The 15,257-nt window shown below is 50.9% G+C and overlaps 1 protein-coding gene across 1 annotated transcript; it reads left to right on the top strand.

The window, feature by feature from the left end:
- Positions 1 to 466: 466 nt before the first annotated feature.
- On the top strand, positions 467 to 1,950 carry LOC126252170 (skin secretory protein xP2-like). The gene is made up of 2 exons (XM_049953038.1): positions 467 to 693; positions 1,386 to 1,950. The coding sequence occupies exons 1-2, from the start codon at positions 467 to 469 to the stop codon at positions 1,948 to 1,950; spliced, it is 792 nt and encodes a 263-aa protein (XP_049808995.1).
- The last annotated feature ends 13,307 nt before the right edge of the window (positions 1,951 to 15,257 follow it).

Here is a 15,257-nt window from a genome sequence, read left to right as displayed (position 1 = left end):
CCAAGATCCTGGCTCAGACCTCTAAATATTTGGACAGCGTTGTAAGGGAGGCCATCGAAATTCGCACCAGGGAAGAACTTATCAACCGAGATTGCGGCTACAATCTCAGCAAGGCTTGGGACCTGGCACTGAATGTAATTAAGAAGACTCTGAGCAAGAAATACGAACTGGCGACCAGGGGGGACGTAGCAAACTCATCGACGCTACGACAGATTCCGACGCCCACGTCTTCGCGACCGCCGGCGCGCGGGCGCGGACGGCGAAGAGAGCGGCACGGTTGGGGAGGGGATTTAAATTGGCCGCCCGCCCTCAGGAGCTCAGTTACGACACGAGTAGCTGAGATGTGCAGCCTCGAGAAGGACGTACCTGCGCTTGCTAGCGACGCGAAAGGTGTGGCAGATCGCCGTCCGGCCTGCTTGCGCCGTCGGCGGCCCCATCTGGCCCCCCACTTACGACGACCAGTGCAATGGCTGTGGCTTTGATGGACACAGCTCCGGAAACCTTGAAGACAGCGCTGTCTGCTCCGCTCCCCGATTCTGAAGATGAGAGCTCCACCGCCCCTCAGCCACGTGGTCGAAGCGGGAAACAGAAGAGGAGGGCAACAGCAGCGACGTCAGCTGTTTGCAGCTCGCCGATCGAGAAGAGGGCCAAGCAAGATTTCGCCCCTGACGCCGACGGCTTCGTCCCGGCCCGGTGAACTGCAAGACGCATACAGTCATCAACGACGCTTCCAACTGCCGTCGCCAACTCATTCGACACGCTCGCTGACGCGCCGGACCAGCTGCCGTCAGATCCTGTGCCGAAAAAAGACTCCCATCTTCCGCCAGTGGTCCTCCAGTTTCGGCCGTGTTGCGCAGCTGGACAACGGCCGTGTACACCGTGAAGCCTGCCGGGCGTGACCTGTACAGGATCACACTCCGCACTGCTGACGATTACCGCCGGGTCACTCAGAAGACGTCTGAGCGTAGTATCCCTTTCTATACCCACACTTCCGCACCTGACCTCCCGTTCAACATGGAAGCCGATCACCTGCATCGTGAACTCGCTGACCTGGGCTTCTACATCCGGGCAGCCGTGAAGAGGAAGTCGCCTAAATCACGCGATGATATGCCGCTCTTCCTGGTCGTCTGCTCCGTCACCGTGGAGAACCGCAAACTCTACCAATTGACGCGGGTCGCCGACATTCCGGTTCAGACCGAAGATCTTCGCTCCCGGAGAGGCCCAGTGCAGTGCTTTCGCTGCCAGGGGATCAATCACGTCGCACGCCACTGCTCTATGCCGGACAGATGTGTTAAATGCGCCGGCGCCCATGCAGGACGTGCGTGCCCCCTACCTCCCACCGAGCAGCCGATATGTGCCCTCTGTGGCGGTGCTCACGTGGCCAGTTATCGTGGGTGTGGGGTGTGGAAGCGTGCCATCGCTCGCCAACGTGGCCAAACACCAGCGCCACGTCCGAAGAAGCCAGCAACGAGACGACCCGGCTTCTCTTTCGCGGCGGCAAAGTCAGGGGCGCCCTCCGCCGTCACGGCTGCGTCGGCTGCTCCTGCTCCTGCCGCATCCGAGGCCGTGCCGACACCTGCGGCTCCTGCGCCTCCACCACAGCTGCTAGTGGCGGACCCGGGTACTGCCTCTCCCGGGACGTCGGCCGGATCGCACCCCGCCAACCGCCGGCGCGGGGGTCGACGCCCCGTGGGTACCCAGCGCTCGGGACCGTCAGTCGAGCAGCCCCAGGTGGACTCTCACAGCGACGCAGCCACGCCTCCCCCCTCCAGCGCCGGGGCCGCGCCAGCTGCCTCCACCGCTGACCTGGCTAACCTCGTCGCGCAGCTCACTGCCCTGGTGACCAGTGCCACGAAGTTGATTGAAGTCCTGTCGCAGCAACTCACCGCTGCAGTGCTGATGGCCTCTGCGGCCCCGACCGCTGTCAACCCTCACCGTGGGCAGCGTTAGAGGGTTCACGGTCGTCGCGTGTGAAATGCCAACGGCGTCTCCACTCAAGCTGGCGAACTTCGCCAATTTCTTCGAGACGAAGCCGTCGACGTCTGCCTTATCAACGAAACCCACCAGAAGCCTGGGGTCGACGTCAGGGCGGCAAACTACTCCCGCTATCGCACCGATCGACTGACGGCGGGTGGTGGGACAGCCGTTTACGTCCGCAATGGCATTCGTCATCACGTGGTACAACTTCCACCACTGGCGACGCTGGAGGCTACTGGTGTCGTCGTTCATACCTCGGCGGGCGCCATCACGTTCGTCGCTGCCTATCGATCGCCGTCTCGTCCAATGGGCCCTACTGACATCGATGCTCTGCTCTCCTTGAGGGGGCAGGTGTTCGTCGCCGGGGACTTCAATAGTAAACATGTCTCCTGGAACTCCAGGATCACCAATGCCGCTGGCCGCTGCCTGCTCCGGGTAGTGGAACGTCACCGTGCGCTTGTGGTGGGGCCGTACGACCCGACAATCTTCCCTGCCCGTGGCCTCCCGGATATAATCGACATCCCGGTCGTCAAGGGCATCCCTCATCAGATCACCGCCACGACGAGGACGGCACTGTCTTCCGATCATGTCCCACTGGTTTTTGATATCGACCTAGACGCCTCCCAACAGACCAGGAGAGGCATCTCACTTGCTGGCATCGACTGGGACAGGTTTCAAGCAGCCGCGACGGACTCACTCGCCGCCGCGCCGCCCCCTGCGGAAGCTGGAGCGGACGCAGCACTTCTGCACTTCCCGGCATCCACGATCGACGCTGCCACTATAGCAACGCCGCCCCTACCTCGCACTCCGCCTGACTACTCCCGACAGCTGCCGCCGGACATCCTTGCGGCCATCACTGAGAAGAACCGGGTCTACCGGGAGTGGCAGAGGACAAGAAATGCCGACACCAAGCGCCTCCTCAACAGGATGCGTCGGGACATCCGGGCCGCCATCGACAACCATCGCAACCGCGACTGGAATAACAAGGTCGCCACCCTCTGTCTTGACGACGGCACGGCCTGGCAGACGACGAAGCGTTTCCTACGCCGCACGCAACGTGTCCCTCCGCTGCTGGTCCACGGTCAGGCTGTCTGCGAACCAGCTGCGAAGGCTGATGCCGTCGCAGACGTCTTTGAGGCTGCGTTTACGCCGATCAAAGACCCGACCGACGCAGTCCACGACGACCTGGTTGCTGACCGGCTCCCACGATATTTGGAGGCACGCGACGACGATGACGTCATTAAAGAGACGACGGCGGACGAGGTGTCGTCCATCCTGCGTGCCCTGAACCCCAGGAAAGCTGCGGGCCCAGACGAAGTTTCCAACGCCCTACTCCAGAAGTTGCCGCCGGTGGCTGTCACTCATCTCGCCGACGTCTTTAATGTAATCCTCCGGTCCTGCAGTTTTCCTCAGTCCTGGAAGCATGCAGAGATCGTGGCGATTCCGAAGATGGGGAAGGATCTGCGTCAGCCCGCGAACTACAGACCTATTAGTTTACTGCCGGCCGTCTCCGAGGTCTTTGAAAGGGTGTACATCAGGCGGCTGCAGCGCCACGTTGACGAGGAAGGCCTCCTGCCCGAAGAGCAGTTCGGCTTTCGCAGGGGCCACTCGGCAGTTCACCAACTCCTTCGGCTAGTGGAAGATGCGTTCGTCGCCCTCGAGCAGCGCGAGTTCTTCGGCACGGTGTTCCTGGACGTGTCGCGTGCATTGGACAGTGTGTGGCACCGCGGCCTCTTATTCAAACTTTTTGAACTTGGGGTCCCGACGTCGCACGTCCGTCTCATCCGTTCCTATCTTGCCGATAGGACCTTCCATGTGCGGCCCGCACATGGCTTGTCCTCCGTCCGCATCATCAACGCCGCTGTGCCACAGCGCTCGGTCTTGGGCCACTCCTGTACTCGCTGTACACTTCTGATGCGCCGAAGATCGACCGTGTGCGGCTCGCCCTGTACGCGGATGACACGGCTCTATATACGAGGAGCCTCAATGCCGCCGTCTGCAGCTCGCCGTTGACACCCTGGCAGCCTGTGCAGTCAAGTGGAGTCTACAATTCAATGGGGCCAAGACGCAGTTCCTGATCGTCACCAGGCGACTCATTCCTGCAGGTCTGTAACCGCTCACCGTCGGTGGCAGCCCTGTCCCGTGGCGTCCAACGCCGCATTACCTCGGCGTCACCATCGACCGCCGACTCACGTGGGTTCCGCACATCCGCGAAGTGAAGACCAAAGTGCGGAACAGGCTCCGCATCCTGTACCCGGTGCTGAACCCCGGCTCCCAACTACCACCGCGGCTGGGCATCACTCTCTACAAGGCGCTGCTCCGCCCTGTACTCCAATACGCCGCCGTCATCTGGGGGAACGCCGCCGACACGAACCTGTTGAAGCTGGAGACATTGCAGAATCGCATCCTTCGGCTGGCCTTACACCTGCCTTACGATTTCCCCACCGCTCATCTTCACGACATCGCGGAAGTACCTCTGCTCCGTGACCTCTTCCAGGCGACCGCCAGCACCTTTTACGAACGTGCTGGCCGGTCACACAACGCCCAAATCCGGACGCCGGGCCGCAAACTGCCGCGCAGCGTCACCACCCGCTGGCCACACCTGCTCGCTGCATAGCTAGCACTGCAGAAATGTGCTGAGGAGACACCCAAGAAGACAATCTACATGTGAAGACGCATTACATCGGCATGCATAGGAGGCAAAGCAATAACTGCTGCGAACTCCATCACACATGGGAGGACAAGCTATCTCCGTGCAGATCCACGCGAGGAGCTCAGTTCGTCAGCGCACCTGACGATGGCGACATGTCTGATCGCCGAAATATTGTGCCCTTTGGACACTATGAACCGGCAGTACACCCGTGGACTGTCCGAGCAACAAATATGCCAGGAGAAACTGACTTTCTTTTTGACTTCGTGTGTTGGAAGGTGCAATGCAGACACGATAAAATACACTCCTGGAAATTGAAATAAGAACACCGTGAATTCATTGTCCCAGGAAGGGGAAACTTTATTGACACATTCCTGGGGTCAGATACATCACATGATCACACTGACAGAACCACAGGCACATAGACACAGGCAACAGAGCATGCACAATGTCGGCACTAGTACAGTGTATATCCACCTTTCGCAGCAATGCAGGCTGCTATTCTCCCATGGAGACGATCGTAGAGATGCTGGATGTAGTCCTGTGGAACGGCTTGCCATGCCATTTCCACCTGGCGCCTCAGTTGGACCAGCGTTCGTGCTGGACGTGCAGACCGCGTGAGACGACGCTTCATCCAGTCCTAAACATGCTCTATGGGGGACAGATCCGGAGATCTTGCTGGCCAGGGTAGTTGACTTACACCCTCTAGAGCACGTTGGGTGGCACGGGATACATGCGGACGTGCATTGTCCTGTTGGAACAGCAAGTTCCCTTGCCGGTCTAGGAATGGTAGAACGATGGGTTCGATGACGGTTTGGATGTACCGTGCACTATTCAGTGTCCCCTCGACGATCACCAGTAGTGTACGGCCAGTGTAGGAGATCGCTCCCCACACCATGATGCCGGGTGTTGGCCCTGTGTGCCTCGGTCGTATGCAGTCCTGATTGTGGCGCCCACCTGCACGGCGCCAAACACGCATACGACCATAATTGGCACCAAGGCAGAAGCGACTCTCATCGCTGAAGACGACACGTCTCCATTCGTCCCTCCATTCACGCCTGTCGCGACACCACTGGAGGCGGGCTGCACGATGTTGGGGCGTGAGCGGAAGACGGCCTAACGGTGTGCGGGACCGTAGCCCAGCTTCATGGAGACGGTTGCGAATGGTCCTCGCCGATACCCCAGGAGCAACAGTGTCCCTAATTTGCTGGGAAGTGGCGGTGCGGTCCCCTACGGCACTGCGTAGGATCCTACGGTCTTGGCGTGCATCCGTGCGTCGCTGCGGTCCGGTCCCAGGTCGACGGGCACGTGCACCTTCCGCCGACCACTGGCGACAACATCGATGTACTGTGGAGACCTCACGCCCCACGTGTTGAGCAATTCGGCGGTACGTCCACCGTCCTCCCGCATGCCCACTATACGCCCTCGCTCAAAGTCCGTCAACTGCACATACGGTTCACGTCCACGCTGTCGCGGCATGCTACCAGTGTTAAAGACTGCGATGGAGCTCCGTATGCCACGGCAAACTGGCTGACACTGACGGCGGCGGTGCACAAATGCTGCGCAGCTAGCGCCATTCGACGGCCAACACCGCGGTTCCTGGTGTGTCCGCTGTGCCGTGCGTGTGATCATTGCTTGTACAGCCCTCTCGCAGTGTCCGGAGCAAGTATGGTGGGTCTGACACACCGGTGTCAATGTGTTCTTTTTTCCATTTCCAGGAGTGTATTTAGAACTAAGAACCGTGGAGGTGTGTTTTACTCTACAGAAAATCGATGCTGAGGAATCACGCTCTGACTATTGAGAAAAATGCAGCACAACATAAGAAGACTAATAATTAAAAAATTCTCTCATTACAAAAGTTGTAATAACATCATGAAATTCCTCCAAAATGGAGAACATCATTATAAATGGCAAGAAAATATTATAAATTGATTTTCATCCCCATAATAGAATATTCCAGATAGCTTCTGCCAGATTCACAAATAACAGATCTCATTCTCTGAAAAACTCAACTGCTCGCTACTGTACCTGAAATAAGAATGTACCAGCGCTGCACAAGTGACTGACTAGCATGTCGACCACAGATAAAACAAAACACAGAGTGACGCACCTTATTTACTCATGCAGTGCCCTCATTCATGTTTCTCCCTGTACAGTAAACTGGAGCTGTTAACACCGAAGAGCCAAGGGAACTGATGAATCTGCCTAATATCGTATAGGTCCCACGCGAATACGCAGAGGTGCCGCAACATGACGTGGCATGGACTCTACTAATGTGTAAAGCAGTGCTGCAGGGAATTAACGTCATGCATCCTGCAGGACCGTCCATAAATACCTAATAGCACGAGGGGGTGACGACCTCTTCTGAACAGCACGTTGCAAGGCGTCCCAGATACGCTCAATAATGTTCGTTTCTGGGGAGTTTGGTGGCCAGCAGAAGTGTTTAAACTTAGAAGTGTTCCTGGAGCCACTCTGTAGCAATTCTGGACGTGTGGGGTGTCGCATTGTCCTGCTGGAATTGCTAACGTCCGTCGGAATGCACAACGGACCCGAATGCATGCAGGTGATCAGACTGGACGCTTACGTACGTGTCACTTATCAGTCATATCTAGATGTATCAGGGGTACCATACCAGTCCAACTGCACATGACCCCCTTTCCCCCCCCCCCCCCACCATTAGAGCCTCCACCAACTTGAAGAGTCCCCCGATGATTCAGAGTACATGGATTCATGAGGTTTTCTCCATACTTGCACACCTACATCTGCTCAATAGAGTTTGAAGCGAGACTCTTGCGACCAGGCAACACGTTTCGTCATCAACAGTCCATTGTCGGTGTTGACAGGCCCAGTCGATTCTTAAAGCTTTGTGTCATGCAGTTGTCAAGGGCACAGGACTGGGCCTTCGCCTCCGAAAGCCCATTTTGATAATGTTTGGTTGAACGATTCGCACGCTGTCACTTGTTGATGACCCAGCACTGAAATCTGCAGCAGTTTGCCGAAGGGTTGCGCTTATGTCACGTTGAACTATTCTCTTCAGTCTTCGTTGGTCCCAGTGTTGCATGATCATTTTCCGGCCGCAGCGATGTGGGAGATTTGATGTTTCACCGGATGCCTGATCTCATGCTACACTCGTGAAATGGTCATACGGGAAAATCCCCATTTCATCGCTACCTCGGGGATGCTGTGTTCCATCGCACATGTGCCGACTATAACACCGCTTTCAAACTCAAACCTTGATAACCTAGCAGTAACCGATCTAACAACCGCGCCAGACCATTATTTTCTTATACAGGCGTTGCCGACTGCAGTGCCGTATTCCGCCAGTTTAGATTTCTCTGTATTTGAATACGCACGCTTATACCAGTTTCTCTGGCACTTTAGTGTACGATACCAGAAATATATGTGAACCAACAGCCCGTTCTCTAAGAGCCACATACTGCCAGAGTCAAAGGACGCTGCAGGTAAGAAAAACTACTGCTCGAATGAATTCTAGAATCTGAAAACTGATAAACTGCCGTCTGCCAGCAGAATGAGAAGAGCACACGACTTCAGACCTTGCTTCGCTCAGAGCCGCCTGCCCCTCCCCAAGGAAAAACCATGGCCCACCAGTGAGGATAAAGGTCACATGGGACTCTGCAACAGCGCAATTTCTATATTCTTTTATCCCAATATGAGTTTTCTAAAAAGTGTCCTCCAACGGTCTTTTCGCCCGCTTGCACGGTTCGGGAATTCTGGGAAGCGGGCTATTGTCAGAACTTCGTACCTTAAACTACTAACCCTCAGTCTCCTTTAAAAAAAAAAATCTGAAAAGCAATCAGTGATCTCAGTTTCTTTAACCGTCTTTTTCACAGCGCCCAAGTCGAAGCTTTCACGACTAGAGGATACCTTCCACGAACTCTGGAGGTAATGCACAATGCCCTATGCAGAAGGTACACTGCCGGAAGGGACATACTGCAAAGCGATCACTATGCAGGCGGCCTGCCCCTAGGGTCTATATTTTCATCGTATTCACCACGACCATGTGCAGTAGTAGGTTTTCCAAATTTCTCGTAAAGAGCTCGCAGCGTCTAACACTACAGTGCTAGGAATACAAAGAGTTTTCAGAGTCTCTGCCTTTAGCCAAAACGAAGTGTTCAGATTAGAAAGGGTGCAAGACTACGATGTTGTCTCTCGCCTGTACTGTTCGGTCGAAGAAGCAATAACGGAAATAAAAGAAAGAGTCTAGAGTGGGATTAAAATTCAAGCTGAAAGGATACAAATGATAAGATTCGCTGATGACATTACTGTCCTCACTGAAAGTGAAGAAGAATTGCCGGCTGCTGTGGCCGAGCGGTCCTAGAAGCTTCTGTCCGGAACCGCGCTCCTGCTACGGTTGCAGGTTCGAATCCTGCCTCGGGCATGGATGTGTGTGATGTCCTTAGGTTAGTTAGGTTTAAGTAGTTCTAAGTCAGGGGGACTGATGGTCTAAGATGTTAAGTCCCATATTGCTTAGAGCCATTCGAACCCTTTGAAGAAGTATTACATAATCTGTTGAATGGAATGAACAATCTAATCAGTACAGAATATTGATTGAGAGTAAATCAAAGAAAGACGAAAGTAGTGAGCAGTTGCAGAAATGAGTACAGTGAGAAACTTAACACCAGGATTTTTATCACAAAGGTAGACGAAGTTAAGGAATTTTGCTGCAGCAAAGTAACCCATGACGGACGGAGCAAGGGAGAAATAAAAAGCGGACTAGCACTGATACAAAGTGCATTCCTGGCCAAGAGAAGTCAACTAGCGTCAAACAAAGATCTTAATTTGAGGAAAAATTTCGGAGAATGTACGTTTAGAGCACAGTATTCTGTGGTAGCGAAACGCGGACAGTGGGAAAAATGGAAGAGTTTGAAGCATCTGAGATGTCGTGCTACAGAAGAATGTTCTTTATTACAGGGATTTCAATTGTCAATTTAAGTTAACTGATTAATGGAGGTGAACACTGGGACACTACAGACCAGTAACAGTCAGACAGCTTGAGTAAAATTGGGTATCTTCTTCAAAACGCGTAGAAATGCTATTAGTCTCTTGCGGACCACAAATTTGGACTTCACAGGCAACCCGCAGGCTTGATATGGTCGAAGCAAAAGTACGTGGTAAGACCTGAACACCAGAGAATTAATGATACCTTGTCTACATCCTACAGAGAGTATTAATGCAGTACGTAGAGGTAAATGTCGAGTATATGAATCACAGACGAAGGTAATGAGGCATGAACAGACCTGTTTTGCGTGCGCGCGCACACTGCCGCTCTAGCATTGCAAATACCGTGAAGCTTAATCACGGGCAAATGTGCTACGAGAATTCTACCGCGAATGTCTCGGATGAAACTGAACGTAACAATATAGTGTATGTTTCCACAGTGATGGAAACAAATGCATCTCCAATATGGCGGAAACTACCGTACAACTGCCGGTGGGTAAGTAAAGCCTACCAGTAAGTGCAACGACCGGAGGTCGAGAGGTCGTCACTCAGCACTTTTTGATTCATCGATCCTCGCACACTGTGCGCTTCCTCCGACAAGTCCGCTACAGCCAACTTAGATGCGGGCGCACATAACCTAGTCTTTCTGCCGACGGTCAGTTTGGCCCGCCCAAGCACAGGGTGGCGTTCCAGGGCAGTGGTGCCAACTCCCTCACTGCGGGACAATTTGGTGTCCCTAAGCGCAAGCATTGCATCGGAATGAAGTTGCTGGAACTGTTGCAGACGTACGCCATCTTGTGTATTTTACTATTTAAATGACCGGTAATCAGGAAAATTGTTCTTCCCTGTTATTCGACAGTCCTCTACGCAGAACAGCTTCAGCTGGCTTGGGAAAATTACTTTTAATTTATAAACAAGGGGATTAAATTGAACTTGCATAATTATTAAAAGGTGTTCAGCTCCGTGCCACCAACTACTGAACTAATAACTGCATAAACAGTCCGAATCCTTGGTTGGAACAGCGGTTTTTATTTTATTTTACTCTCTCTCTCTCTCTCTCTCTCTCTCTCTCTCTCTCTTTGTAAAGGAACTGATCTGGACAGGTAAAAAGATCGCGTTAGTGCTCTAAACGTCTTCCAAAGTGTCTGTGTTGCAGTATCATGTAACTACGTCAAATAGTTATTATGTTGTTGAAAATGATCTGGAGGGGTGTACTTATACTTCTAAATATCTAAAAAGTAACAGATAAAATATTGACAGATCAGTTAGAACAAACATGAATTATCGGGTCACATTATTGTGGAATTAATTGGACTGGGAACAAAAAGTAAGCACTAGGAACTGAAATGCTAAGCGTAATGCGCAGAGCAAATTGTGTAAAATAATCTTCGACTGAATAATTTAGCTTTGATAATCACCTGGAATACGTATTATTAAATTTCGTTGATAATTTGGGTCTTCCATATATAGTTCTATCCAGTCATCATAATACATACTTCACGACAAAGCACGTACTTAAACGTGGGGAACTTACCACTCGCCAAGAAGTGAAGTGAGCCGCTGTGCGCGAAAGGTGGTGGGTACATGATCTGCCAGCCATAGATGACAAACGTGAAATTGTTTTTAGCAACTGAAATTCTGTTGTGTGCAGCAATATACTGTGGACTATAGATATAGCGCTCAATAACAGTACTAAAATATTCTAAGAATTCCCGTAAGTATTTGTGGTAAATGTGGCAGATAAGAAGCTATAATGCAATTGCGAGACACAGGTTTTAGATGTAGAATAAATTCAGTTGTGGGGATATGAAATGTATTGATCAAATACACAAAGTCGTAACTAAAGAAGGTAGCAGACTTCTGTTTATCGTTAGTCAGTCTACAAAGGAGGTTGCTTACAGAGCACTCGTGGGGCATATCTTAGAATAGTGCCAAGTTTATGGGACCCACAACAAACGAGACTAGCAGAAGTTATTGAACGTATAGAAAGGATGATAAGGCCGTGGTGGGTCTGCGGGTCGAGCACTGAACTCGGGCCCTTAAGATCCCGGGTTTAATCAAGGAGAAGATCGTGGATCATTTCAGCCCCTACAGGACGCAGCCAGGTCCACTCAGCCTATCATCATATACCTCTGATGCTTCTTAGGCTAAAATGTGTCCAGAGCGATGGGAACGTCACCCTCCCCCTCCTATTGCCGCCGCTAAGAAAGCCTGCAGTCAGACCGACAGACCTGTCATGGGTTTGCTCCACGAACATTAACTACAAAAAGTACGACAGCATGAACTGTTTGACTCACGCAAGAGCGTCCGGGAAAATACAGTGAAATCGTCTGCAGACTGGTATAGTACTCTATTTCGTCCTAATTTTATAGTAATAGTTGATAATTCTTTAATTTTTAATTCATAACCTTTTTCTGCTCTTGCTATTTCCTCTAATTCACAGTTGAAGAAGATAGGAGATAAAACTTAACATTTCCTGTCACATGTATTTATTCTAAAGGCCGTAGAATTTCTCCCATGAACTATATTCTTGAGAACCGATTTCCACGCGTTTGGCAGACCACATTTTCCAATTTAATTTTGAAACCAAATTTTCGGAATGATTTCTGTGTAGTTTTTCTACCAACAGAGTCAAATGTGTTCTTGATATCCACCGATTTTAAGTTTTTAGAGTTCAGTAACCTGTGACGGACTATATGGTTGACATTGGATATCATTTCTGTGCCGGATCAGCATTTTCTAAACATTCTTTGATATTCATATAACTGTCGGTCGTGAGTTTTTTTCAGTTCAGTTGAATTTTTGAATACACCAGAGGCTTTCAATAAGTAATGTAGCACATTTTTTTTCTGTCAGTTTCAGCTGATAAAATGCGGGATTTACTGCAGGACCTACAGGATATTCCAGCTTCAGCCACTACAGTTTCATAAAGCTCTTGATAAGTGGCGTTACTTTAAGCAACCTTCAAAAGGATTATGTAACGGAGATGTGCTCCAAGCCGAGAGCTGTCATTAAGTATCTTTCCGCCGAAAACCAGAGCATCGAAAATACTCATAGGAGATTGCAGAATGTCTACAGAGAGCAGTCAGTGAACAAAAGCACAGTCAGTCGTTGGGCGAGGCGTCCGTCTGTCCCGTCCCAGCGACAATTGTGTCGTAAAGACACTTAAAACAAAACAAAAACTTGGAACGATAAGCGTATTTCAAGACGGAATAAATGTACACGAACCTTATGTGTTTCACCAACCGCATAGGCGGCATAAAATATCCATGTTTCATAGTAAATATTAAATTTACTCGTGGTATCAAGGAGTAAAATATTTATGTAATAACGTCTATGACGTTAATAAGGGAGAAGACTGTTCTTCTCTTCCTCTCTCTTCGCTTGTTTCTGGTGTTAAGAAGCAGAAATCTTTTTTTAACACAAAAGAAATTGTAACCATTCATGTTGTTAACCTTGTTAATATAGCACGTTAAAGTTTATATGTGAGTTATATCGATGTACAGTGAGCCCTCTGTCATGTTCCTTGCATTGGTTAATTTTTCTTAAGTCGTTTACAGTTCAACAGTTTTAGCGGCCGCGGTTCCAACGGACGCCATTACGCCTCGATAAAAAAAAAAAAAAAGCGAAATCACAGCGGAAGCGTAGAGATCGCCCGCTTTATCATTTAACAAACATTTTTTCACAGCAATGAGCCGCAGCAAAGAGCAACATTAGTTTAAATGTTTTACTTTCCAGCTTACGACGAGAGCCAGGATTCAACTACCGCAGCCTGAATATGCTGGTAAGAGGAGAATTCTTCGAATATTGTGTGAGTCCACAATAACTTCAATGTCTGAGTCCATGCTCTTTAAAGTACAAATACGCCGAGGCTAATTATAATACTGTCATATTTTCATTCTCACGTACTATTTTGTAAGTAAAAATCAGTTAACAATTTTTGCTTGGTGGTCCACACGATTACATTTGCACGTGTTTTTACAGACAACAAATAAATAAATAAATATATTTCCCTCTCGAAGAACAGCCACTTCACTTGGCGCCCAACTATGGTGCATGAAAATTTATATATGTATATGTATGTGATTTATGTACTTACATAATCATTTTGTTATATTAATGTCTATGTAAAAATATTTTCATGCACAAGAACCGGCACCCTGAGACGAAAGAAAGAAGATCTTCTTGAGAAAGGAAACGAAAGAATTGAAACAGCAAAACCTGTACAACAAAAAGGTAAGGGTTAAACTGAAAGAGTCCAGGAAAGTTTTGTGCAAATATCAAGGCCTTACGCAAATGCGGAATCCTCGGTAAAAGCGGTAAGCAGTGCTAACAGTGTAGTGAGTGTATTTGTGTATGTATTTGTGTGTTTTATTTTGGAAGGAATATACACTCCTGGAAATTGAAATAAGAACACCGTGAATTCATTGTCCCAGGAAGGGGAAACTTTATTGACACATTCCTGGGGTCAGATACATCACATGATCACACTGACAGAACCACAGGCACATAGACACAGGCAACAGAGCATGCACAATGTCGGCACTAGTACAGTGTATATCCACCTTTCGCAGCAATGCAGGCTGCTATTCTCCCATGGAGATGATCGTAGAGATGCTGGATGTAGTCCTGTGGAACGGCTTGCCATGCCATTTCCACCTGGCGCCTCAGTTGGACCAGCGTTCGTGCTGGACGTGCAGACCGCGTGAGACGACGCTTCATCCAGTCCCAAACATGCTCAACGGGGGACAGATCCGGAGATCTTGCTGGCCAGGGTAGTTGACTTACACCTTCTAGAGCACGTTGGGTGGCACGGGATACATGCGGACGTGCATTGTCCTGTTGGAACAGCAAGTTCCCTTGCCGGTCTAGGAATGGTAGAACGATGGGTTCGATGACGGTTTGGATGTACCGTGCACTATTCAGTGTCCCCTCGACGATCACCAGTGGTGTACGGCCAGTGTAGGAGATCGCTCCCCACACCATGATGCCGGGTGTTGGCCCTGTGTGCCTCGGTCGTATGCAGTCCTGATTGTGGCGCTCACCTGCACGGCGCCAAACACGCATACGACCATCATTGGCACCAAGGCAGAAGCGACTCTCATCGCTGAAGACGACACGTCTCCATTCGTCCCTCCATTCACGCTTGTCGCGACACCACTGGAGGCGGGCTGCACGATGTTGGGGCGTGAGCGGAAGACGGCCTAACGGTGTGCGGGACCGTAGCCCAGCTTCATGGAGACGGTTGCGAATGGTCCTCGCCGATACCCCAGGAGCAACAGTGTCCCTAATTTGCTGGGAAGTGGCGGTGCGGTCCCCTACGGCACTGCGTAGGATCCTACGGTGTTGGCGTGCATCCGTGCGTCGCTGCAGTCCGGTCCCAGGTCGACGGGCACGTGCACCTTCCGCCGACCACAGGCGACAACGTCGATGTACTGTGGAGACCTCACGCCCCACGTGTTGAGCAATTCGGCGGTACGTCCACCCGGCCTCCCGCATGCCCACTATACGCCCTCGCTCAAAGTCCGTCAACTGCACATACGGTTCACGTCCAGGCTGTCGCGGCATGCTACCAGTGTTAAAGACTGCGATGGAGCTCCGTATGCCACGGCAAACTGGCTGACACTGACGGCGGCGGTGCACAAATGCTGCGCAGCTAGCGCCATTCGAC

Source organism: Schistocerca nitens, chromosome 4 (assembly GCF_023898315.1).
Source record: "Schistocerca nitens isolate TAMUIC-IGC-003100 chromosome 4, iqSchNite1.1, whole genome shotgun sequence".
NCBI lineage: Eukaryota > Metazoa > Arthropoda > Insecta > Orthoptera > Acrididae > Schistocerca > Schistocerca nitens.
The sequence above is the reverse complement of the archived record's forward strand: the minus strand, read 5'-3'. Positions and strand labels throughout refer to the sequence as shown.

Bases quoted from the DNA above. Each gene is read 5' to 3' on its own strand.
- LOC126252170 (XM_049953038.1), top strand. From the start codon at position 467: ATGGCTGTGGCTTTGATGGACACAGCTCCGGAAACCTTGAAGACAGCG. The intron at 694-1,385 runs GTGAACTGCAAG...TCACGTGGCCAG, and splicing joins GACGGCTTCGTCCCGGCCCG to TTATCGTGGGTGTGGGGTGT.